This window comes from Argiope bruennichi, chromosome 4 (assembly GCF_947563725.1).
Source record: "Argiope bruennichi chromosome 4, qqArgBrue1.1, whole genome shotgun sequence".
Lineage (NCBI taxonomy): Eukaryota > Metazoa > Arthropoda > Arachnida > Araneae > Araneidae > Argiope > Argiope bruennichi.
In genome coordinates this window covers 32,159,305-32,187,124 of record NC_079154.1, presented here as the reverse complement: position 1 = coordinate 32,187,124, position 27,820 = coordinate 32,159,305, and the positions used below count along the sequence as shown (strand labels likewise).

The window sequence follows — 27,820 nt, the reverse complement described above, 5'->3', positions numbered from 1 at the left end:
AAATTATTTGTCAAAAAAATGCATTTTCCAATTTTTTTTAGTTGTGAATGTTGTTGAATATTTTTTGCATTCGAAATGTGTTTGAAAATTGGAAACGTTATCTCATTGAACTAAAATCTAATCAATGTGAAATCACAACTCTGCTTATAATTAGTGAATATTCCATTGTTAATAAAAAAAGGGGTTTTTTGTTACTGTAGAAAATTTTTTTTCAATAAATAAAATCATGGAATGAAATCAATTTTTGCAAATGAAATGGAATCGAAAGCTGAAAATTTTAAGACGCCTTATTTTATTACTTCAACCATTAGTGATTTTGAGAAAAAAAAAAACTTGTTATAATTATAAAATTTTAACTAAATATCCTTTCATTAGATAATGTTAGATACATAAAATTTGAGATGAATAAATACAAAATTTAAAAGAAGGTCTCTTAATTGCAAAGCCTAATTTTTATTCCAAAACATTGAACATGTTTATTAATCACGAAATAATGACATGTTCACATAATGATTTATTGATTGGTAAAGCTTTGACAAATGGTATATCTCTACTATTTTATTCCCTTAAATGAATATCGTATGAATATTTAATTCAAGTTAAACCCTATTCTGTTGATTCCGTCAAATATCTAGCCCACGCGACTCAAAAAAAGAAAAATTACATCGTTGCTTAGATACTAAACCATGTTGTGTCTGAAAACTCAACTAAGTCATGCTACTGTGAAGAAAATCAATGCTTTTAATCTGCTAAAAAGTAACATAAATATGAATTGCGTCCATTTATTAGCTGTATAAAAACCCCAGATACGTGGCAGATACTGAGCGTCTTAGAATGGTTGCCATTCATGCAGTTTGCGGAAGAAATTATCTTGCTTTACTGATGTTCAGTCTAGACAATTTTCAAATAATAGGGCTTGCTTTTAGCTAAAATTTCAGTAGCCTTTAAATTCATTTACATCTGGTCCAATGGTAAGTGTGACTATTACGTTTAAAATTCTGGAAGTAGTAGTCAGATTGAATCATATTAAATATAATATCAACTATATCAAACCAACTTATTGTAAAGAAAAGAATAATTTGTAGTGTTCGTTTTCGACTGGCAAGAGATCTAAAATAAAGTTTCGTTCGTATTATATTGATATATTTTGATGATGATATAAATTTTTAAGACGGAATTTCTATTAAAAAGGTTTAAAATTTATGATTTTTTTAAATGTCTTGATTTTTCATTGTTAAAACTTTTATTTTGTATCTAATAGAGAAAAACGTATCTAATGAACATTTTTAGAGAAAGGGAAGCATACGAGTAAGTTTGATGTTACCTCTTACATTCTCTTTAAATTCCGTGTTCATAGATATAAGAGGGAAATAAATAATTTATCCAAAATTAACAATTAAATTATGAGAAGAAAATTCCATTTATATAAAACACAAATCATAAGTAACAGTGATACTTTCACTACCTAAATTTTAACAAAAGTTTTAGAAACATTATTATCGATTTAAGTACATATTTTGTTTCTAAATAAAAACTGTTAGGTTAGAATTATTTATTGAGCAAAACAAAGGGATTTACTGTCAGAAAATTTATCGTGATATCCTTAATACCATAATCATAATAACATCACCATTTATTATTGTCTAATGCCGATGTCTTTCTTTTTCAACTATCTGTTTAAAAAATCGTTTGTATCGTCTTTAAATCAACAGTTATCTTGTTTTTTTAAAGAAAACTCAAATAAAATAATGTTTTGTTTATAAGGCAAATAGATTTTAAAAATTTAAAGACGAAATTCTTTTTTAATAATTGTTAATTATGAATATGTTGTCAAATTTATGATATTGTGAATATTGAAAAACTAAAAGCATTAAAGAACTTGGAGCTTTGGGAATAAATAAATAAATAACACAAATATTAAAATAGATAACTTTATAAAATATTGAATGTAATGTATTGAAAGTATAAGTTTGAAATATAACTAAGAACAACTTGAAGAATTTAATACTACCTCACATACTAATAATACTATTAATCCAATTCAAATATACTAATGACAAGAATGACTTAAAGTGGATTTTTAAAATTTCTACTTATCTACTTCTTTATTTCTTAAAACCGAAAATATAGAATCAATATTTTAAAGAATTTGACATTTTTATGCGTTCTATGACTAATTTCAAAATTCATTTTTCTATTATTATGCACTTAATCATTATTAAGTAAAAAAGGATTAAATAACGCTTAATATTGTTGCTTATAATTGTAATAATAGCTAAAGTTCATAAATATATAATTTTTCTTAAAGTTTATTATATAGTTAATTTGTTGGCATCTGATTCTGCATCTTATATATAACAATACTGCAATTTGCATATTCTTATGAAAATGCCTTTCAGCATATACAAATTATTAAAAAAAAATTATTTAAAGAATTTTTAAAAAAACATTGTATTAGAAATGACATTAGCCATTTAAAGTAGTAAGTTGCAGTGAATTTTAGTATTTATTTGAATGAACACTAGAAGAGAAATATGCATTTAAAAAATTTAACAGGTGACCAGTAAAATTTGCAAATCGAGAAGTTCACAAGGGATATATTATTAAGTAAGACTAGAATATATGTTTCAAAAATTCATCAACATGAAATAATCTGATTTTATATTTAATTCCTAAATGTCTGATTTCCACCAAAATGGTGTTTTGTTTTCCTGAATTAGACAATATATGTGATTTTTATATACTTTAAAATTCAGGGATAATTTTGGTTCGAAAAGGTAGTCGATAAATCTATGTATGTCACTTAAAATATGAGGGAAATTAACAGGGTTTTCCCATTATTTTTCAGAATAATATCATTTAAACGAATAACAAAACAAAACAATTAGCAACAAGAAAAAGGGACATGCATTTTTTATTCCATAGTCAGATGTTCAAAGAAAAAAGCTACATAACTGTTTATTTTTTAAATCAGCTTTATCTAGTTTTATTTTTACAAATTTATCAAATATTGCAAAAGAATTTAGATTTCAATGTAGCATTATAAATCGTTTTCGGACTTAATTTCAAAATGATTATTGTTGCAGTTTTTCATTAAAAAATATATAATGCTTCAGTTAGCTTTCACACTTCTATTTGTTATACCCATAAATGTAATTTTATTAGATGAAGATTTTTCATAACATAAATCAATATTTATTTCTATGCCAGTAAAATAATATAATAACTTTAAATTTGATTAAATGAATTTTGAGCAGGTAGAGCATATTTAATGCTAGAAACTAGGGACTAGCATAGTGGTGTGTTAATCTAAAACTGTAAATATATGTACGCCATGTATTAAATCTGTAGATTTTCCGTAGTATAAAATGTAAATTTTACTGTTTACACATTATATTTCCCTATTTATATTGTCTGTAATAGTAAATAATTATTACATTAATTTCTTACGATGAATTTAAATATATGACTTACAACAATGATAATCTGTTTATCTACATATTCCATAATATAAATATTGGAAAAAATTAAATTATTTAAAGAAAAAGGAAAATATCTAGTCAAAAGTCAATAGGAAGAAAGAAATAAGAATCCTAAATTAAACTGAACGTGTAATTTCTTAATTGTTTTATTAACTTTTAGCAAACAATAATTTTTTTAATTGCTTCTTAATTTTTCGTCAAGAAAGTTTCAATTGAAAATATACAATTTTATGTCTTAGAATAAGACACCACGAAGCGTCTTTTTTCCAGCTCTAAGTATGGTCTATCCATGGAAAATTGAACTCATTAAAATTAAAGTTATTATATTATTATATTGTCATAGATATAATAATTAATTTAATGGATATATACATAAATATACGCTAATTTAAGTATTTTCCTCGTCAACTATTACATTTCATTTCTGATATAAGAATTAGGAAAAAAAGAAGTCTTGTCAAAAAAATTCGACCTCGAGATTTCGACAATTTTTCATGTTTTAGATCTATCAAAAAAGGGTAATTTTTTGTAGTTTTGTATATCCTTCTACGAGCACAATAACTCAGAAAATTCAGTGTTTTAAACAGAAGAAAATCGTTTTGTAGTAGAAATTAATAGATATCTATTAAAATAGTAGATATCTCTTACATTTTAGATGAAATCTTTAGAAAGAAAGTTTGGCTACCAATCTGAATACAAAAAATCCAAAAAAAAAAGCATTTAAAACCTCGACAGCACTCTATCTAAAGAGTTGTATAATTTTGTTGTTTAAGTCACATAAATAAAGTCAAGAGATTTGAAGTTGCACAGAATTTGTAAATCTGTCAAAATTTCGATAAAATCTGTCAGTGGGGAAAAGCACTATAACAAAATACATTCTCGATTCTCTTTACTATACGACGAAGTTCAACATAAAAAAACACTTATCATAAAAGTATACGAAAAGGTCGAAAGTAATATACTCCCGTTGGTTTTTCCCACGAAACAAAACCAAAAAAAAAATTAAAACCCACTTGATTGCTGAGTTATTGAAGGAACATTTTTGTATCTACGATCGAAATTATGTTGTACCTAACACAGAATGATATAAATATAAGATAAATGTAGTTGTTAAGTTACCTTGATACTTCTCTCTCGGTTTAATCGTAAGTCAAAATGGAACTTTTTCAAGGTTGACTATTCATTAAAGTTATTATTCTGTTTTTCTCACAATTGAGTTATTTCGCAAGATTTCTGTGAATTAAAAGCATGCTGAATTCAGTGGAGAAAAGGTACGAAACATTCGCTTATGCCCATTACACATGAAATTTAATAACTGCAATGAAAGAAGAAATGAAAAAAAAGAAGAGCGAAATGAATTTTAAATGTTGAGTGTTTCAATTCGCTCTACTAATTATCTTAATATAAGTGCTTACATCGTCAAAGAATTCTTACAAATGGAGTTTTTATTCGTAGTATTTAGAATTTATATTACGAAAATTCAGCTACGGAATCGGAAAAAAAAATATTATTTGAAATTTCAGAGATATATTATTTATGTCTTGTATTAAAAACAGCGTACTTACAGAGAAGAAAACTCAAATAACACATGATCAAATAAATAATGCATAAATACTTTTACATTAATATTTCTGCAAATATATTTTTTTTCCTCCTAAAGCTCAGGAGTTGTCAGTATTTTAGAAATTTTTGCACAGATAAAAGCGTGCATCAAATAATATTAAATAGAATACAATTATATTACAACTTGAGTCTTTTAAAACATCTATAGCAAATAAGCAAAGCAGTAAAAACTATTATGATATCATTCTATTTTAAATATTATTAAAAGAAATAGGGCAATTTGTTTGTCAGTAGAAGATGTTTATTGTTTTTCAAACTGTTAATATTTTCTGAGATCAATTTTTACACATCTTTTTAGAATTGGATTAGAATTTCGGAATTAAAATCTAGTCAAGGAAAACAATCTTTCATTCTTTCTTAAAATTTTAATAACTATTCCACTAGCTAAAATTCCATCCAAAATTAAAATGAATTTGTGAGAACTGCATGTGAACATTATCAGCATCTTTCCTCATCGTTGCTTGGAAATCTGTTATACATAGATAGTGATTAGTTAAGGTGTACGTACACACTTGAAACTTCGAAAATCGTTCAAAATATCAAATACTTTTTTATTGCTTCAAAACGTTCTCTGATCATTTAGCTTTCAAACGATATCAAGATGTTGTCGAAATTCGGAATATTTCTCGAGTTATAATTATTTTTCTTGAGGTACTTTCACTAAAAACTCTAGTTCCGGTTTTTTAAAACTTATTTTATGAAGAATGATATTTTTCCACTAAGTTGCTTCATTCAAACAATCATAACTCATCAAGAAATTAACCAAATACAATTATTTATATATCAAAATAATCTATATGAAACAGTGGATGTTTATTGCCTCAATCAAAGTTATATTTATAGAAATATTTCTTTTTCTATTCATCGTTGATGAAAAAATGTTAAAAAAACTATATATTTTTATAACTTGATTGAGGCAGACAACATGAAGACTAATATTAGGCATGACTTCCAACTAGAATTATGTGTCTGTACAAATTAGAATTTAAGATATCATGTTTCAAAAAATAGGCTAATTATCTAATTAAATATTAATTAATTGATCAATAATTAGTGTAATTTGATTTTCTCACTGAAATGAGTTTAAACATATATTAATGACCTACTGTGAAAAAACTGGATTTTTAAAGTTAAAATTTTTTTTAAAAATCATCTAGTGTGTCCGTACACTTTAAACAAAATAGTATCTTGATTTATAAAATCTTTTAAATCAGATTTAAAGCTCGAATATTTCTTTTCCGGTTTCACAAACTTAAGATTTATGGTAACATAATCCAAGATATAGAACAATAATAATTACATTATGGAAAAAAACAAGTTTTGTTTTGATTTCAATTTAATTACATATGGAAGTAATGCAGACTTTCGATCTCGTAGTATATCTCAACAAGAACACGAATAAACTAATTTGTTCGCATTGTCTTTAACAGCAGCTAGAACAAACAGCTGAACGATATCTGATTTAGAATCAGTAGGTAAGCGTCGACTGAAAGAAACGTTTTGAGCTTCTAACCTATTCCGGATGAATAGATATTTTAGAAAAATATGTTCTAATTAAAGTAAATCGTGCTTCTTTTTTTCCGTTATATATTACCTAGAATATTTTTCGTGAGTAGTTGGATTTTATGTAATTTCAGTAGAACGTGATATCTTTTATCAGAGTGATAAACTAGCAACAGTTATAAGAGATGTTATTGTGAACAAAAATAGCTTTCTTTGACTAGATCACAATATAAAAAATTCTTATCACAATGCGTAACATAGATCCTATTATTACTTAGGTAGTGAGTTATTTTTTCCACAACACGCATACAGATATTTTTCCACATCGCATTTATTTCAAGGTAGGAAATTAGGAAGACAGTTCGCAATTTTATTTGAGTTTGGTAGCAAAATAAAACGTAAATTTGTATAAATAATACGGCAGCTGAAATTGAAGTTTGTTTAGTTCTAATCTTGAAACGCGGAAATGTAAATATACTACGGAATCCAAAATAAAACTCATCCATTTGGTTTTCAAAACGATTTTTTTAACAAAGTAAATTCTAATTACAATCAAATCACTGAAAGCTTGATTATTTATTACTATAAAATGCAGCTGTCCTTAAATTGGAAAGAGACTACATATTAATTCAACATTTTCTTAAAAAATGAATGTTACTATTCCTTATTAAATTTTGTTAACTAATGTTAAACAATAATTTTACTTAATTATATAAAACAGTATCTTTTTACTGTCATTGAAATTTTAAGGCATCTGGGAATTCTGTTCAAAAATGAACTCAAAATTACATAATTTTGACTCACTTTGTTCTTTTACAGAACAATAAATAAAAACGGAAATGAAGATTGTTTTTGAATAGTAAGACTTAAATCAATTTAACAAATAATCGTTTCAAAGATAATCATGATTTTTTAAAAAAATATTTCAATATAGAAAGTTGATTTTTTTTAAATCCACAAACATTGTAATTTAGTTTAAGAGTGATTCAAAACTGTTGTATGAAAAAGTGTATTTAAAATTTATATAAAAGAATATTGGTTAAAAAACAGTTATCAAAATATTTAAGAAAAATATATATATTCTTCATCTTTTAAATCAATTTAAAAACACATATAAAAATATTTGTTTTATATTGATAGAAATAGAAATTCAAGATTATAAAAAAATTCAGATTTCATTTCAGAAATTCATAAAAAAATAAGCATAACTCAAAATCTTACGGAAACCAAATAAAAGCAAATGCTTTCGCTTAAAAAAATTAAAGGAGATTCTAACTTTTAGTATAAAACATTGAATCTTGATAATGTTTCAGGATATATTTATATGATCTTTATATGATTTTTTTCAAAAAAATTCTTAATTGTGGCAACTATAACGTACACACAAAAAATGTATATGATATTGTCGCTAAGTGCATGTGTTCATATGCATTTATTGAAACAGATTTAACAGATAATATTTTATTACTATTATTATATTTCATACCATATGCAGGAAAGGAAAATTCTTTATACCAATAAACATAGTCAAAATATTATGCAAGCTTACAAATTCCCTATGAATGCTCTCAATTCTTGTTTTAAAATAGATAAATTTTTACAGAGAAATCTTAAAAACTATTTTCGTATAATAATTTTTTTTCCTTTAATATTGATAGTAAAGTCGAAAAATGATGCATTTTTCCTACTCAAAAAATTCTAGAGAAATGTAAATCTGATCGTTGTAATGTAATCTAATGTTAGGTAACTGGGCTATGGAATATGGCGCAACATTTCATTGCATGTTTAAATTACTTACGCAGTTACATCCTTTTTGGGATTGTGATATCATATGGATGAATTCCATTTTGTTTCAGGCATATTACAATTTCAAAACAATTTAAAAAAAGCAATTACAAACTGAATATTTTCCTCTAAAAAAATAAAAGGAAATAGAAACGAATACATAGGACAAATCTGAGCAATTGTTTCCATCTGCCTTTCTTTTTTTTTTTTTTTCTACTAAAAACCTTTTATTTTTTCTACTAAAAACCTTTCATTTTTGCAATTGTAAGAAAAAGTATTTCTTCTTTCAGTTTCAGTGTTAATAGATAAATCGTTTGATCTTCTATTTTAGAATTCTAAATGCAAATTATGTTAATGAAAAAATCGTTAGAACTTTTGATTTTAGGATTCAAAATGTAAACTATGTTGATTAATAAATCGTTTGGTCATTTATTTTAGAATTCTAAATGCAAACTATGTTTGTTAATAAATCGTTTGTTCTTTTATTTTAGGAATCTAAATGCAAAATATGGTATCATTTATTGTGTTTTTTTAACTATTTGCAAAAAATTCGTTTTAATTCATTAGATGTATGCTTTGTTTGTATGATCTCTCTTATTAATTCATTTAGTTCATTCATCGTCCTCAAATTTATAGATAATAGATTTTTCCATTCTTTTAAACATTTGATCCCGAAATGAATCACAGTTATTCTCAATAAGTAGTTGTAGTATTTCTCTTATGAGGCAATACCTGCTCATATCCTACAAAACCATTTTTCTATTACAACGTGCAGTATATTCAAAGTATACTGATTTATTCAGATGTTTGAAAAAGTTCAAGGAAAGTTGAAAACAATCTGCCGCCATAGAACATCTTTTATTTAGAGTTCGCATTTTGCCTTTCTGTAGTTGATTACAATCATGATGTAATTTCCGCAGAAGAACTAGATTTGAATTCGATTGTTTATAAACAACCTGAAATTAGATTTTGTCCTCTAGTAATTAAAGATTTTCTACAGTTTGATTTTTTATCTATTGTTCTAGAATAAAAAGCATATATTTATATTCATTTATATATTTTACAATTAATAAATTTCTTATTTTGCAGTTTAAAGAATATGTTGGACAAGACAAATTGCTCAAGAAAAGGATATTTATATTTATTATTATTTTCACTGCTGTTGAAATAGCAGGTAACTTTCACATTTTGTTGGAAATGAATAAAGTATATAATAGAAATTTTTGTTTAGAAAGTTTCTATTTCTATTGTAATATTTAGTTTTTTATATCTCGTCAGACAATGTAACATTAATCTAAATAGGAGTAATAAGTATAAGATAATTTAATTAGAATAATTCTTATTGATTAAATTAGCTATAAATTAAATAATTAAAAGAAAATCTGTTTTAAAATTTATTAGTATAGAAGTGGATCGTTAAAAAAATTATTTTTAAAACAATTTACATTCAAATTATCGAATTATTAATTATTTTAAATCGAAATCAATGCAATAATAAAAACTTAAAATCATGTATTTGGCTTAATTTAAAATGCTGAAAAACTTTTAAAATTTCGTTTAACTTTATCTATAGACTTTAAATAAATTCCATTGTGCATTCGAAGCTTTAAATCAATTGCACTAAAAAGGTATAAGAGCAAATAATTTTTAATAAAAATTTAAAAAGTATATCGAATATTATTGATGAATATTGATGAATTGTAACATAAAAAAAAATAAGTTTTTAAATATTTCTGTAAATGATATTTTTAATTTGAGTAACCAATTTTTTACCAGTGAGTTTTTTCATCTCAAGCTTAGTTTCGCAAATGATAAAGAAGAAAATGAGCAATTGCAATACAGAAAAATAAAAATTTCTTAATTATTAATTTATTAAATAATGACTGTTGTTGATAGCAAATAACAAATCTCATTAGGTCGATATAAAAAGAAGCTCGATATGATACAAATTTTGGAGTTATTATATTATTTGCCACTGCTATTGTATATTCACTATCGTAAAAATTAAATTTTACCAATTTAGAATTCTCTGTGTACTTAATATATAGGTCATAAATACATGAAGTTCGATAAGAGACGTTTTAAATTATGAACAAGTTTGTTTTTTCTTTTCAAATTTAGTTCAAAATTTGCCGATAGGTTGATCACTACAGTGTATTCAAATCAAGATTTTCAACAATTTTACATCAAGCAAGACTTTAAAGATTTTTTCTTCCAGTCCCCAAACAATTTAAAAAATCGAAACTCAAGTCAAATATCGCAGCATGATAATATTTTAGGTTTGATTCATTTATCTTCATTTCATCAGTCATTGCATATTGTACCTAACGATATTTACAACAAATAGTTTATAGAAATAATTCCAACCCAAAACCGTTATCATGTTAGTAGGAATTAATGCCTAAAGAAAGCAGCCTTTTTGCTATAATCTGAAAAAAAACATGTGCAAAATTATTGATAAAACAATAAAATTAATTTAATTTTCAATGCAATAATACAAAGTTATTGTTACAAATTGCTTCAAAAATTTAATTTTGAAAATTCGTTGATATTATAGCAAAATACATGAGAATAAAATCGGTATAACTGAAAAACGAATTTTTTTTTAAATTTGAAGTGGTTTAAAAATTGTTTTTGTTTGACAATACAATCCGAAGTCATTGTAAAAAATGATAAAATTTCGATTAATTTTAAATTAATTAAAAATCTGTCAATCGAGTCAAACTGGAAAATCTATATTTAACCTTCTATCTTGCAATAAGTATACTTATTGTGTATTACAAATCTTATAACTCAAAATTTATGCTAGCCTAGATATATTAGATATTTGCACATATTTTTATTATTTTTTTCAGTTTAAAAAGGAATTTATTGAGAAAAATTGGTACAATATATATGTGTGTGTGTGTGTGTGTGTGTGTGTGTGTGTGTGTGTGTGTGTGTGTGTGTGTGTGTGTGTGGTAAATTAACTCCACGAGAGGGCGCTCTGCGTTCTTAAGGTGATAGCCAGTAGTCGGGGGGCAGAGTTCAGAGTTCACTAGACGAGGGCAGAGAACGGACGTCCGTCGAGAAGGGTGCGACCGGAAGCCGAGAAGACGTGATACACTGAGAAAGGGCCGAAACTGGAATTCTTCCGTTGAAGAATTCCTCTGCAAATGCCAGTGTACCACGCGTATGGCGGAAAGATCCTTTTTAAACAACATCAACTATCCATCTTCCCGTAATATAAATTCCTGCAGCATTGAATTCTCATTTGTAAAATTCATCAGAATCATCAATTGTTAATCAAGAATAAAAAGATTAAGCTAATCCAAGTGGACTGATGCATTAAGACCCATCACACCCATTTTTGTCCGAGAAGTCTTGCAATTGATTGTCTTCAAATATTTTTTGGTCCTCCAGCCCGTTCTTTGTCATTGACATCGAAATCACCACTTTTGAATCATTGAAACCAAAGCCGACAATTGGGATATGACGGAGCAGCATCGCCATAAGTTTCTAAAAATGCCTGATGGGCTTCGGCAGCAGATTTCTTCAAAACACACACAAAAAAAGCAACGAATGTCGCAAATGCAATTTGGAGCCTTCCATAATTGGGGTCTTTATGCACCGAATAACTCAATAATACTAAATGGGAAACTTTCAAAATTATAACAATAAAGTAATAGTCAATTGGAAAAAACCCAAAACCATTGTCGTTTATATAGATACTTCGCATATTTACCAATAGATGTCGCTGATTAAAATACATTCAAGCACCTAATATTATCAAACTTTAAGATAAAATTTTCTAATGGATGGATGTCTTAAGTTTATTCATGTAGATTTCAATTGTTTTATATAAAGATAATCTTTAAAGATTCTGTCTTCCATTCAAAAAGAATTATTGTTTCACCTTCATTTTTCATTTTAGACTGCGCTGAAAAGAAAACATGTGAAAAGCCATGGAGAACATTCAAGAATGTCTGCTTCATGTTCTCAGATACCAACACTCAAAAATATGAAGAAGCGCAAGCTTTCTGTTACAAGCAAGGTGGATTCCTAGCAAGCATTAGGAACAGCGGGGAGCATGGTTTCATTGTCAAGGTACATCAACAATATACTATTTTCTTTTCTTATGTTTTCTTTAAAAACTGACCTACCTACCTCACATTCAGTTAAACGAAGTTCTCTTTTAACCGTTATCAACACAGAATTAATCTAATTTTACCCTCAGAAACATCTATCTCTTTGTTTCATTTTGGCTTAAAATATACGAAAACATGAATTTGGATAAAAATTCATATTTTTTATTCACATTTTTTTTTTTTTTTTGCAGTTTCAAAAATTAGATACGCTTCATTTTCCAGCACTGTCTTTATTTTGTTTCTATGCTAATTAGAAGCCAAGTTATAGCAAACTATTGACATATAAGGGAATCTTATTTATAAGCATTTAAAAACTTTAAATGCATTTTTTGAAGAACAAGTTTTTCATAATTTTACTGTACTAGTATCGTCATATTTAAAAAAATAATCAAGATATCTCAATGAAATTTATAATTATCGATCGTTATGTTATGTAGAATGTAATGAACTATGGATTTGATATTTCGTTGATCTAGAAGTGGATTAATGTAAATATTGATGAAGAAATTCCAAAATTTCATAGATGATTTTATATAAGTTCCACACAAAAATTTCATTTTTGAATATAATTCTTACATAATAGTTAGTAACACTCTAAGTTATGTTATTACACATGTAAAGTAACAAGGAAAAATGAAAAACTGTAAAAAAAATTTCTCTAGAACAGTCATAGTTTTTTTTTAAATAAATGCCAAAATTGACATCAAAATATGCTTTTTTCTTCAAAAGTTGCGTATATATTTAAATAATTTCCCTTTTATTCATCGTTTTATGCTAATATTAATAAAAAAAACATCATATAAAAAATAAAATATAAGTTTTTCTGAAAAATCCTCTGCGAACCTATTCGGATAACGTAAGAGCAAACTATTATATATTCATGAAGCAAATTTTTAATTCGTTCAATTTCTGATACAATATGTTAGCCAGGAAAATTTTTACTTTTAATTTCAATCTCCAGTTGTAAGAGAATTATGGGGAAATAAACTTTCAAATATATCAAAAATTTCATTTTCTTAAAAGCCCTGTGGTCGATGGTTCTTTTTACCGCCAATGTACGCCAAGTCGCCAGTACCACAAAATAAGATAGCTATTAAACAATTCAATGAGGAGAAAGTGAAATACAAAAAGGACTATAATTTATATGCATTGGCGATTTGGCATCCATAAGCGATATAAATGCTGCTAACTTTTGGATTTCTATAAAATTAATTCTTTGATACACGATCTTTTGCATTTTGAATGTTACATTTAAAAAAGTTTGGCTTAAATTAATAGCGTGGATGCTATTATTCTTTGTAATTTATATTTATGTACTTTCACTCTTAATATTAGATAGCTTGAAGTTTACAATTCTATAAGTTTATGGTAGACTAAAATTTCAAGTCCTTTTACCTTTCTTTTCAATCATTCGTCATAGAATCTCATTCTTTAAATATTTTTTCAAGTGTATATTTTTGTAATAATTTATTTTATTTGTAAAAAGTAAACCATCCCTCATTCTTAACAGACCATCCAAGGAATGGGTTCTTCATATCAACGAGTTCGGTGGTTCATAGGCCTTTACCAGTACGAACCAAAAGATAACAAAGCATACCGTTGGCTAGACGGCAGCGTTTCTGGCTTCAGGAATTGGATGACATCTCAACCCAACTCTGTTTATGAACGCTGTGCTATGCTAGATGGAAGCAATGGTTTCAAATGGAGAGATGAAGTTTGCAATAATCGAGCGCTTTTCATCTGTAGAAAAGACTTGGATGATAGTAAGAAATGAGAAATAAATAATTTTGCTTTAATTTAAAAATTTCTACTTGAATAAAAAACCATATCACTATGAACAAATTCAAATAATCGAAGTCAAATTATAGAATTGGGAATTCAAACCAGACTAGAGAACTAAACTCATGTCGTTTTGAATAGAATCTTCCTTGAAAAGTATGATTTTAGCTTACAGGATTGATTAAAAAAGAAATGACAAATTTAAAATATACATTTCTAATGAAAGATAATAGATATTGACACTTACTATAACATCAATGGATAGAAAAATGTTCAAAATTTAGTTATGTAGGTATTCAATACTAGTTTCATTTGTTTTATGATAAACCTTGAATCAAAAGTCAATTTTTTGCCACATGAAAAGTAAATGTTTCTCACTGCAGTAAAAGACCTTGCAGATTTTGTAGAGTAAAGCAGTGTTCACACAAGGCCAGTTATTGAGCGTAATAAAATCACGTGACTCCAATAGGATAAAACAGCGTAGCAAATAGTTGTCACGATGAGACAATCATTTGCCATTGTCCCATTGCGGTTCGCATGATCTTCCTGAGGTAGGTGTGATTTTTCATTGCGCGTTATAGTTGGTTTTGTATAAATTCTGCTTTATATTATATGGTGGCCTCCCCGGGGCAATTGTTTGTCATTGTCCCATTGCAGTCATGTGATCTTCCTGAGGTAGCGTGGATTTCTATTGCGCGTAGTAGTTGACTTCATGTGAACGCTGCTTATCATATACGGATTTTAAGCAAAGGTCCTACAATGAGTTGCATAATTCCAGGTTCTTTGCTTCGCCTGATTTTGGATTTCCTATGGTTACCTTCGTCAGCATTTCGGATTCTTTTATGACTAATACTCTTCCCTTCACGTTTGCAGGCATCTTTGACGAATTTCTTGTATCTTCTGTGTGATACACAAGTGATGATATGAATTTACTTGAAAACAATAGATTATTTATTTTATCCATTAAATGATAGCTATTTACATATTGTTACAAACTTGTAATTTGCTTCCCATCATGGCTAGTATCACCGTAAGAAAGACCCTTTGTAAGATCTGTCCTGTGCGTCAATGACCTGTGAGCTTGGCGACCATTTGGCGACTTGGCGACGAATTTGGCGAGTTTTGGCGACTAAATGGATACTACTGGAAAGTTCGAGAACTTTCACGATCCATCCACTAAGACCCGAGATACAGCCAGGTACGCCCTGATTGGTCTGAAGATTCCAGCCCCGCCTCCCGGAACTATAAAAGACAGGCAATCTGAATCTGAGGAGGAAGTCGTGTGTATCGGAAGAAGAGTGTGTATCGGCGGAAGTTGTGTGTGTGAGAGTGGTCGGAGTCGCCGACAGGTAAAGAAACTGGAGGATTAGACAGCACGCAAGCTGCTAAACTTACAATTAAATGCGCTGAGTAATTACAATTGAGTGGCGATATTTGTTGTAGAAGAAAAAATTTTGTAACAATATGTACAGTTAAATTCAAATTCATTTCTCGGAGTCCTCACTAGAGCTCCAATCAACATATACACACTTACCGATAATGAAGTTGAGGAGTGTTTTTAATGGCTTATGCTATAGTAAGAAATAAACAGGCTTTGCCAGTGATCCTTTGAACAATAACTTTAAAATAATTTGGTGCTTTGAGGGAAATTCAGAATAGCTGAGCAGGCTTTCTTCTTAAACGTCAAAATAAAATATACCAAATTATAATGTAGGGCTCCCGCACCTAATGATGCTCTAAATTTGCTCATGCGCTCATCATATACGCTGCATGTTAGAAGAAGGTGGTCGTTAGAATCCACTGCTCCACCGGAAATTTGCTCATGCGCTCATCATATACGCTGCATGTTAGAAGAAGGTGGTCGTTAGAATCCACTGCTCCACACCGGAAATAGTTTGGAGATGACTCTAGACCAACTTTTAAACACTTACTGATATCAGCCAAATGTCTCCCTTCTCTTCATTTCTCTTCCTTTAGCAGTGAGGTTGCAATAGATGCATGGAGGTTAGTAGCATGGCAAATTGTAAATCTGTTTATAATAGACTCTTGTTTGTTGATCTTACGATTTAATGTACGCTGCATTCCAACAATAGATACCCTTTTCACAAATAGCAACACATAAAATGACTTTCTGTGGCATCTCCACTTTCTCATAAACAAACAATAGAGCCACTTTTATTGGGATTATCCGAATACAAAAAGAAGTTTGAATTTTCCTCTATCTAATGATGTATTATATGTGTCTCTTTGAGCTGTCGTTCATTAAAAATGAATAATTTAAATCTGTTCTTTCTTTTTTAAAAACTCTGCATATCACAAATACCGTGGATCTCGTCGCTTCGCTGACAATATTTATCAATATTCTTTGTTTGTTTGTTTCTTATGGCACTTGCCACTGACAAGCCCGCTGTTACGAAGACAGCGATTTAAGCCGGAGGGGGACGTCTCTTATTTTTTATAGCAGCGCCAACTAGGGCCAAGAGTACGACTTTGCCACTTCACGCATCATTCATTCGCTTGCACAACCCCTTTTTACAGGGGGGCACATTCACACATCTCACAGATAGAACAACAGAAGAACAACCATGCCCAAACCGGGACTCGAACCCGGGATGCCCAGATCACGGGGAAGACGCGCTACCCCTATGCCAGGACGCCGGCTCAATATTCTTTAAATATAAATTGGTAAACTAAGTTTCGAATATTTAAAATTTAAAAGTTCGAATATTTGAAAAAAAAAGAGTGAAATTTACTTATCTATCTTACTTTACCTACCTATGTTCTGAATTAGAGCTTCGAATCCTGTTTGCTTTTTTTATGTTTAATTTCTTACAACTTATGAAATTTGGAAATAAAATTATAAATATCGATTTAAAAAATTTCAGGTGGGTCAATGAACTGCTTCAAGGGTAAGCCACCCCCTGCAAGCATACTGCAAAAGAGAGGCATAAGCGTCACAGAATGCTTGGAGCACTGCAGGGGCCTGGGTTTTCCACTTGCTGGCCTCATTCCTCACAATTGTTTCTGTCTGGGAAAAGAAAATTTGTCCAACATGAAAGCTGCGTCCCGGCTGTCCTGTGACGGAAATTGCGGAAACCAGCACTGCGGAAACAAAGACTTCATAACCATATACAACCTCAGTAAGCACATTCGATAAAATCCGTTTTCTTATCAAAAGCGACGAACAGTCACACGTTTTTATAACCTGTGTGGTGAAAGCTTATAAGCCAGTTAACAGCTACGCTACTCCATGCAATTGCTTTTGTATCGTGGTCATGTTACTGGGCTGCGGACCACAAAGTCCCAGGTTCTATCCTCGCTCATACCAATTTACAACATTGGTGACCTCGGACGATGAACCTTCAACCTTCGCACAGCTGTTGTCCCACCATCTGCTCAGAGCAAACCAAAGTCGTCAGATTCACCTGACGCAGCAACAACAACCACTCGCCCACACACGCTCGCCATAACGCTTGGGGCTACTCAAATGGGTATAGGCGTGTTAGAATCAACTAGTAATGCATAATCCACGATTTTTTGAATAACAAATAATATTGCTATTGTTATTTTTAAATATGCGTTCCAAATATCTGTTATTTCAATCATATTATTAATTAAAAATTATTACTTAATATTAAATATAAAATTTATTAATTGTAATTAATACTTAATTTACTAATTTAATTAACGTGTGATTGAATTAATTTATCTGTTTCAGCTTACTTCTTAAATTTTATTTTTTTTCTCAAAACTATTTATTTAATTTATTTATTAGAGTGAACCATTTTCTGGAAAAGGTGAGTTAAAAATATATGTAATTTCTTTAAAATGTTTACTTTAGTCCTATATTCTACCAATAGATGGCGCCAGCAGTAAACAGAGTACATGTAATCAAAGTCAATCATGTCACGAGCAATAAAAAATGATCTGTATGGAATAGTGCATCATCAAATACGAATATCGGTGACTTCGCACTTTCCAGTGAAGCCTCGCACTTTCCGGTGAAATCACCGCTGCGATAAATTTCAGTGATATGCAATTCAATGATACGATACGATAATTCCAATAACCGGTCCGTTCACTTTTCATCCAATCACAGATTTCTTTCAAGAGCTTCCATTGGACAGATCGTATCGTCACCGCGCCGGCAAATTTCAGTGATATCGTATCGATTGTTAGTTTCTATCGTGATCCAAAACTTGTAATCGAAATATCATCAGTAAGATCGTATGAAGGATTTGAATCACACCCCTCTTTGAAAAGTATTGATCACTTGTATTTGTGACTTTTTGATATTGGTTACGTAATAACCGCTCTGAAAATATTCGTCATCCCTAGAATCAACAGCTAATACATCCCCACTCAACAGCCATATCTTTCGACTCACTGGAGGGAGAGTCTGTGATGAAAGCTTATAAGCCAGTTAACAGCTACGCTACCCGAACAATTGCTTTTGTATCGTGGTCATGTTACTATGCTGCGGATCACAAGGTCCCAGGTTCTATCCTCGCTCGTATCAATCCATTACACCTGTATGTAGTTTTTTTTATCAGCATTATAGTATTCCCTAGCCTTAACACTTTTCAAGAGACCAGATGAATAATAATGTAAATGTAGGAGAAATGCAAATTGTTAAAAACCAGTTACAAAGGTACTAGTTTAAAAATCCTTATAAAACAGTATACTTAAGAAAATTCATAAAAGAAATCAACTTACAAACTTACAGCAAAATTTACAATGTGAATTTATCACCGACTCGATACACCGTGCACTATAAATATTTTTCTTGTCAATCATATTCTTGTCATTTTATTTTTATTTTAATACATTTTCCAGCTTATTGTGCTTTTATGTATTAGGTGCTTGCATGTATATTGATTATTTTCAAAAGGCATTTATTGAGAAAAATTAGTACAATAGATATCAATCAAAATATTTTCCATCATTTTCTACAAGTTTTGCCCATTTTTGTCCTATAAGTCTTGCAATTGATTGCCTTCGAATATTTTTTGGTCTTCTAGGCCGTTCTTTGTCATTGACATCGAAATAACCACTCTTAGATCATTGAAACCAAAACCGACAGTTGGGATATGACAGAGCAGCATCGCCATAAGTTTCTAAAAGTGTCTGATGGGCTTTGGGAACTGATTTCTTCAAAACACAGACACAAAAAAGCAACGAATGTCGCAAATGCAATTTGGAGCGTTCCATGATTGGAGTTTTTAGACAATGAATAACTCGATAATAACTAAATGAAAAACTTTTAAAATGATAACAATAAAGTAATAGTAAATTGGTAAAACCCAAACCATTATCATTTATATATACACTTCGCATATTTACCAATAGATGTCGCTGATTAAAAAACATGCAAGCCCTTAATAATACTTTTTCCTGCACGCATGCTCATTTTGTATGTTTCTGTTTTTGCTTTGAAATGGCAAGATGTTAAATTATAGAACAAAAAAGAATGCATATACAAAAAAAAAAATCTTTTATCCCCTTTAGTTTCTTGCAAAATAAATTGTAAAAAAGTAATAAATCTTAACGAAATATTTAAAAAAAGCTAACAATTCAGCGTTAATATAAAAATCTGAAAATTTTGTTGACACATACGCTACCATGATTCATGCTTGTGATTTGATCAAACTACTTAATACCACACTTAGTTCTTATGCCATCTTTTAGTTCTAATAGAGAAGAGAATATCTAATTAGAAAGTAAGTGTGAATCATGGGTGATTCATATGGTAACAATGTATTAGAACAAGGAGATATATATAAAACATAAGCGTGTTTTGCTCGCATCTAAATCTATATTGTATGCGAACGTTTGCTGTCACTCGAATATGATTTGTATGGAAGCCACTGCGTTAAAGAAGATATTTAATATTATAATAAAAAACTGTCTGAAACAAAGAGAGCTTATCATGAGTAGAGTGTCTGATTACCGATTGCTTGTGTTTACGCATTGTGAAATCCAATCTTTTAATGGTCCATGAAAAATCTCAAAAATGTTAATCCTCTTCTCAAAGAACTGCCTGATAATTTAAACTCACACACATGAAGAAATCTGTACATTATTTAAACCCAAAATGACTGTATAGCATAGTTTTATTTCCTTGTTCAAATCAAACAAAATAAAAAATAAAAGGAATTTAACTCCTCTTTATCATTTGTTGTTGTTGCTTCTGATTATAACCCAATAAGGAAATATTAAATATTCTCCTTTCTCCTCGTATTTCATATGAATTATATCGCATGTTTTAAAAACACATAAAAACCAACAATGCATATTTAAATCTACATTTCCAATCGAACGCACTTATTAGCTGATTCATTAAAAGTTACTAAAAGGGAAGTTGATTACCTCAACGAGAGGTGTAAACACAGAAACGAGATCATTTATTGATGTCCTTTTCCTGTTACAAATTCTTTACTTCTTTTTTTTATCCTCGTTTTGCGTGCAAGAATTGTATCAGTTTCATCAATGTTTCACTCTCCCACAGCTTATTACAAGGATACGGCAGAATCGTGTGAAGATCTTTCTCAGTTGGGGTTCTCGAGCCCAAGTACTTACGTTACCAAAGTAGGGGACGAGGAAAAGTTAATGAACTGCTTCAGCGGTGATGGTGATTATCTCCTTTTTAACTCAAAACACGCTCCAGGCATGCACTTAGCCCTCTAGTTAGGAGTACAATCTCTTTTAAAAACAGAAAAACATCTTTTTTTAGTTTAAAAAAAAATGAAAATCTATCATTTTTTAAATTATATTTTATATAAAATGCATGCATTTTGACAATACCTAGATATTTTTTTTTATTTAAGCTTTTGAATCGATTTAGTTTTAATTTTTCATTAATTTGATAAAAGCTTACTGAAATTCTTTATAATTTAAAAAATACCTTGCATCTTGATTTTCACGACGATCGCTATTGAAACGACGCCAAGAATAACGCCAAGCTAAAAACCCAAAGTGAAAGTGTGTATGATTGCTCTTAGTTTGGCTACTTTTTCTACATGATGTGGAAATTTATCGCGGTCACGGTGGAAATCAAGTTGTACCAAAAATAGAAATTTTATATAAACTTGATAGCTAAAATTGGTAATATTCAGCTAAAAAAATAACTGCATAAAACTAATTTTTTTTTTGCATTTAAATTTTTAATTTTTAATTGCATTCTTATTAGACAATTTATATTTCTTTTTCTAAAGCATTGAAACGTTTTGAGATAAAAATTTTTATTTATTGTTTGTAATTTGGAGTGAAAATTAAAATTGTTTGCTATGAAGGAAATTGTAGGAAACTGTTATTTCTGTTTATTGCATATTTAGTTTGAGCACTTCTAATTATACCTTCAAATAAGCATATTTTAATTAGAAGTTTTGCTCTATATTTTTGTAATTTTCTGCAAATTACTTTACATTTTTTTTTAATCTTTTAAAAATAGATCTTTGCTGGCTTTAATAATTTGACACTTGAAATTTAAAATCATGTGTGACAAAAGAAATTGCATGAAATCTCAAATAATAATATGTTTATCTTTTTAATGCTTTTGTTCTTGAAATCGTGAGTATTGATGGCTGAAAAAGTAATTTCATGAAATAAAATCAAGATTTTAATCAAAAAAGGTTATTTCGCAAAAATAGATTTAAAATGTATTAGTTTTTAATTTCTAAATATTTAAGCATTATTTAAAGTAACCCATAATAATTTTTTTCAAATCAACTCTTTGTAAGGCAATTAAATTTCAATTAAAAAAAATCTCGCTGTTACTGCTTATTTTATTGTTACCTTACTGTTTAAAAAATAATCCATGAAAATTTCATATTGAAAAATGAATGCCTAACGTATCTCTGAGTATATTCTAAAAGCTTTTATAACTTTTCTAAGTACTTTTAGGTATTTTTGCCACAAAAGTTCAATTCAATTAATTAAAAAAATATAAGAAACATTATCAAAATATGAGTTGATAAATTTGTTTCCTAAAGTATTATAAAAGCCTACGTTATGCTTAAATTATGTTGTTTATTTTATTATTATCTTCTCATCGAAAATTTTTAAATATTTTATAAAATTATGTAAAATAATTATTGTATTTGTAGAAAAAAAAATCTACAAAATTCTTTTTTTTTTTTCAGAAGCCAATCAATTTTTTTCAAAAGAATAAATTGATACAAATTATTTCTTGTTAATAATATGAGTAATCAATAAAAATTAAAATAATTTATGACTGGAAATTATTTATGAAAAAAAATCCTCTTGATTTTACTATTGACATTCAATTAACTATCTCATTTATTTAACCAATAAAAACGAAATCGAAAAGAAAGGTTTTATGAATCTCTCAATATCTGTAATATCATGACAGCTCTATGGAAAACTTTTTAAAATGTACTTAGAAATGAATATTTTAAATTATTTAAATAGATATTTTACTACGTAATGTTTGTACTGTATTATGTATTATAATATATGTTTATTTATTATTGTTAATGTATATATTTTTTATATATTTGTTTATTTATATATTTATTATTTATTTTGTTTATTTATATAAATTTCTGCTATTTCTTGTTAAATCTATATTATAATGTATTCTATTTTTCCAAGTTTCATCTAGTAAGTTTCCGGGCCAAAGTATGTGTAAATGAATAATTTTTTATCTTTTTTTTTCAAAAAAATGTTGATATTGCCTGATTAAATTAATATTATTACTAATTATATTTCAAATATTTTTCAGGTTCATAAGTCGTTTCACAGCAATGATTTATTATTATTCAGTGACTTTTAATCATTTTATGAATTTTTTTTTTCATGATTATCATATTAATACTGTGTATATTGAAAAAGTGGCATCACGTTTTAATTTTATTTTATGATAAATCATAATTTTTTATTTTATCTTTTGTAATTGTGAACAATAAGGTTGCATGAAATACATGTGGTACCTTCCTTACCTCTTAAGATAATTTAGCAACATTATACAACGAATCTGTGGGTTAAATTTCACTTTAATCCAGAACCTTTTGGAGAAATTTTAGGTAAGATAAACATTATTTTTAATTCGAAATTTTTACTTTATTAGAGTTCTCTCTAAACGTTGTTCCATAACTGTTTCCTAAGCCATGAAGTGTGGAATCATGTTTCCATCTGTAAAAACTGTTTCAAATGATTTAAAAAAATATTTTTTTATCATGTGAAAACATGATGATGTTTTGCTAAGGGGTTTTGAAGCTCGAAATTACGTAGGCAATGAATAAAGCATAAATGGCAATTTTCATCATCATCTTTTAATCGCATATATTTTTTATCTGCTTTTACCAGTATTGCCTTATTATTATGTATACTTCTTTGAAAGCAGATGCGTTTTTAAAAGGCTGACGTAGAACTATGACATCATAGCTGTTATTTCATCTCAAAATCGGTCGAGTTCCAAAACTTTGTTCGCCAGCTAGAAAAATTGAAAATGGAAGTTTAAAAAAATTATCATCATATATATATAGAGAGAGAGGGGGGGAGGGGATATAGAGACGACAGAGAAGTCTCGTGATTGTTTCAAATCGGTTTAAACTGGTTTATGACTTAAATAAATTAAGACAAATAATGACTTAAAATAATAATGTTCTCACATGATAGCTTGAAATTTGCGATCGTAAATTTCATTTTAATTTTTTATATATTTTTTAATTAGAAAATAATTGCAAAATTTAGAATAAAGTCTGTATTTTAACGTATAAATATCTATAGTGTAACAAATAACCTTCATAATATTTTTGTATTTAAATCAACCTCTTAAATTTTAATTCATTTTGAAGATAACTATATTTTTACGTTGTTTCAATAAATAAAGATATTATTTAAAAAAATTTGAAGCCTTAGTTTTTATGCAGTTCCTGACCTATAAATCGTATACAAAAAAACTATTTTTGGCACATAAGAATTTTAAATTAAAAAAGTTCACTCGTCTGGACTATCTGGACTACTAAAGTTTTAATTAATTTTACTTTAGACCATTTCAATGGGCACCATAAACATATTCATTAATCAAAGAGAGATTCTTATTCGAGGTGGCCAGTGATTGGCTTAAAATAATGAAAATTCACAGCTACATAAATCAGTCAATTTTAGTAAAAGCAGAATCAAACTTTTTATATCTAAAATATTATTGTAACAAGAGTATTGTGTTAAATATGATTAATAAGACCGGAAGATAGTATAACAATCTAGATTTCCTATTTTTATGTATATTTACTCGTTCAACTGACATAAAGTATAGTTCTTCTTTTTCTCTGCCATTTATTTTTTTCCAAATGGAAGTAAAAGATTTTATCTAACAATTTAGAAATCAATTATTAAGTCAAGACGATTCAGTATTTTGTCATTAAATTTAACGAACATTTTAGACTATTTGAACATTTTAGACATTTAATTTAGACTATTTGTGTTTTTTTGGAATATGGTACATGATTGTACAAATAATTAAACATGTAACAAAAATTTTTTTAAATTAAATAAAGAATAAAAAAAATTTTTAAAATTATTTTAATGAAAATTGGTCAGTGCCAAACGATTCAAATTTGATCATTATTTATTATTATAAATCATTAAAAAAATCTGAAATAGATATATTCCTTTAAATGAAGCACTGATACTTAGATTTAAAGTCTTCATACGCGTTTGATGTTTATGAGATTTGGTTCCAATATTTTTTCTGTATCAAGAGTTGTATTTCGAAACTAGTCTAAATTGATTCCTTTCTCTCTCACACTTCTGTGAATAGTAAGGTATATACTCTACAAAACAATGTTTATTCTAAAAAAGGCAAATATTCTTTTTTTAATAATTTATTTCATTAGGTAATTTTTTTATATCATTGGATCCAGTAAAAAAATATAGGGAGCATAGAAACAATTTATTACTGTTCTAGAGAAGAAATATTTTTTTTAATGCTCTTTAGTTGACAATTTATATTATGAATATTATGGTATCTTGTAATCAAATTTTTATCAAACTCATTACCATTAAAAATAAAAACTAAATTAAATTAAAATATTAATTGATAATTAAATTTTAAAAGATATAAAGATAATGTATTGTTAGTGATTTTGTTTGATAATTTTTGGCTATATCTTGGTTAAGTTAATTGTGTAAAAGTTAATAATTATCTTAGTTAACACATAAGTGCATGGAATTTTAATATTGTTAACACAATGAAAAGGGAATATAAAATCGATTGAGAAATTCTGTTTTTACAGCATGGAAAAATTAAATTTAATAAAAGTATATAACAAAAAGGAATAAATTATACAATCATTGTAATGTCATTTATAATCGCGAAACATTAAGAATGTTTTTTGTAAATAAATGTTTGTCATTCATAATCACGAAACATTAAGAATGTTTTTTGTAAATGAATGTTTGTCATTTATAATCACGAAACATTAAGAATGTTTTTTATAAATAAATGTTTGCCATTTATAATCACGAAACATTAAGAATGTTTTTTGTAAATAAATGTTTGTCATTTATAATCACGAAACATTAGGAATGTTTTTTGTAAATAAATGTTTGTCATTCATAATCACAAAACATTAAGAATGTTTTTTGTAAATAAATGTTTGTCATTTATAATCACGAAACATTAAGAATGTTTTTGTAAATAAATGTTTGTCATTTATAATCACGAAACATTAAGAATGTTTTTGTAAATAAATGTTTGTCATTTATAATCATGAAACATTAAGAATGTTTTTTGTAAATAAATGTTTTAATTTCGTTGCAGGATTTGATTGGTGTCATCTGTTTGTGATAGAGAATGTTCCTAAATAACAGAAATTCTTCGAAAATTATTATCATATGAAACGAAAGCTGCGTTGCTTTGATTGGTGCTGCTGCAGGTAAATAAAAACGATAAAATTAGTTCCGTTATATTTCACCTGATAGCTATTACGGACAAAATATTTAACCAAAATTTCCAACTGGGCGATAAGTGCATTCGAAAATTCTTTATTAATTCAAATAGGGCTGGCACAATACATGTGCCACTAGTACATTTATTTCTTGGCACATCATGATAAATATCTACAGGGTGTTTCAAAACTCATAGGCAAAAATTTAAGGAGTGATAGAAAGCATCTAAACAAGCGATTTTCACCATAAAGTGCATGGGCGGAGAGCAAGCGGTGAACCGCTAGATGGCGCTGTAATGGAAAGCATAAAGCGTGAGTTTTCTTACACAGTATCATTTCTACAGTGTATTTCAGAAGGTATGGCGACGTACAGTAATCAGGAAAATGCCCATAAATTTTTGTTAATGAGTTTTGAAACACCCTGTATATCGACTGATGAGAATAATACTAGGCTTTATTTAAATAATGCAACATGTGGTAATATGTAGGTATTACCTTCTTTAACTGTAAAAATGTATAAGCAATAGAAAAATATTGATATTTAATTGCATACGGAGGGTTATACAAATAATGAAATTGATTATAAAGAAAATATTAGGTTTTGCTGTGGTGAAAAATTATTCTAGAAATTTTTTGCATGCTTTCAAAATGCAAATCAATGTACATCTCGGCCAAATATCATGGATCCCGAAAAGCATAAAGGGTTACATCTTCGGAGACGCTACAAAATTTCATAAAAGTTTTCTACGTGCTCAAAAAATTTTATTGAAACAATGCTTTAAAAAGAAACATATTCAATATGCAATTAAAAAACAAATATTCATATCTAAAACTATCAACGGTCGAATAAAAAAATCAGATAAAAATGTTTGCATTAGTAAAGAAAATTATAAGAGTTCCATTTCATCAATGGAAATCTCTATCTAAAAGTATTTAAAAAAATTTAGTGAAATTATGGAGAAAAAAATTGCTAATATTATAAAATTTTTAGTTATTATAAACATACATTTTGTGCTATAATATTTTCCAAAATTATAAAAGAAAAAATATGCCAAAATGTAACCCAATTTTTATTTAATTAAATTTATGAAAAATAACGCCACGATGTACATTTGAATCTTTTAAAGTATATTTGCACCAAATTTCTCATTTTTAAATTTAGCAGCTTTCCGTTAGAAACCCATACATGTCGACAGTACCTTTTCTTCATTATTATTATTAATAGAGGTTTTAAAAAATAAAAAATAATGAATTTTTAATATATATATATTTTTTTATTCAAAAAATTATACAAAATTATAATCTGAAATGAAAAACAAAAATACTTTGGAAAATTATCTTCATAATTTTGAAATTCGTCAAATTCTTTTGTAAATCATAATATTATGTGAAACATATAGGATAATATGTAAAAGTATGGCTTTTTTTTTTCCTCTTTAATTGACTTTTTTTTTTTGCAGAAATATTCTTGAGTGAAAATGAGAAGAAAAAGAAGAAAAAGTATTGTGAAAAACTATAAAACTATGATCATATGACATCGATATTTTTATGTGCAATCGTTTCATTAGTTTCATTCTGGAAGAAAGAATTATAAATTAAACTTTGTAAA

At 27.9% G+C, this 27,820-nt stretch overlaps 1 protein-coding gene across 2 annotated transcripts; it reads left to right on the top strand.

Moving 5' to 3' along the window:
* Window positions 1-801: 801 nt before the first annotated feature.
* On the top strand, window positions 802-27,820 carry LOC129966185 (uncharacterized). 2 transcript variants are annotated; one of them, XM_056080594.1, is made up of 8 exons: window positions 802-971; window positions 9,483-9,567; window positions 12,307-12,479; window positions 14,031-14,283; window positions 17,185-17,439; window positions 20,808-20,930; window positions 26,085-26,199; window positions 27,672-27,820. In XM_056080594.1, the coding sequence occupies exons 1-7, from the start codon at window positions 969-971 to the stop codon at window positions 26,129-26,131; spliced, it is 939 nt and encodes a 312-aa protein (XP_055936569.1). In that variant the 5' UTR covers window positions 802-968; the 3' UTR covers window positions 26,132-26,199; window positions 27,672-27,820. The 2 variants fall into 2 exon arrangements, with proteins under 2 accessions (XP_055936569.1, XP_055936568.1); XM_056080593.1 differs by lacking the exons at window positions 26,085-26,199; window positions 27,672-27,820 and having other exon boundaries at window positions 20,808-21,440.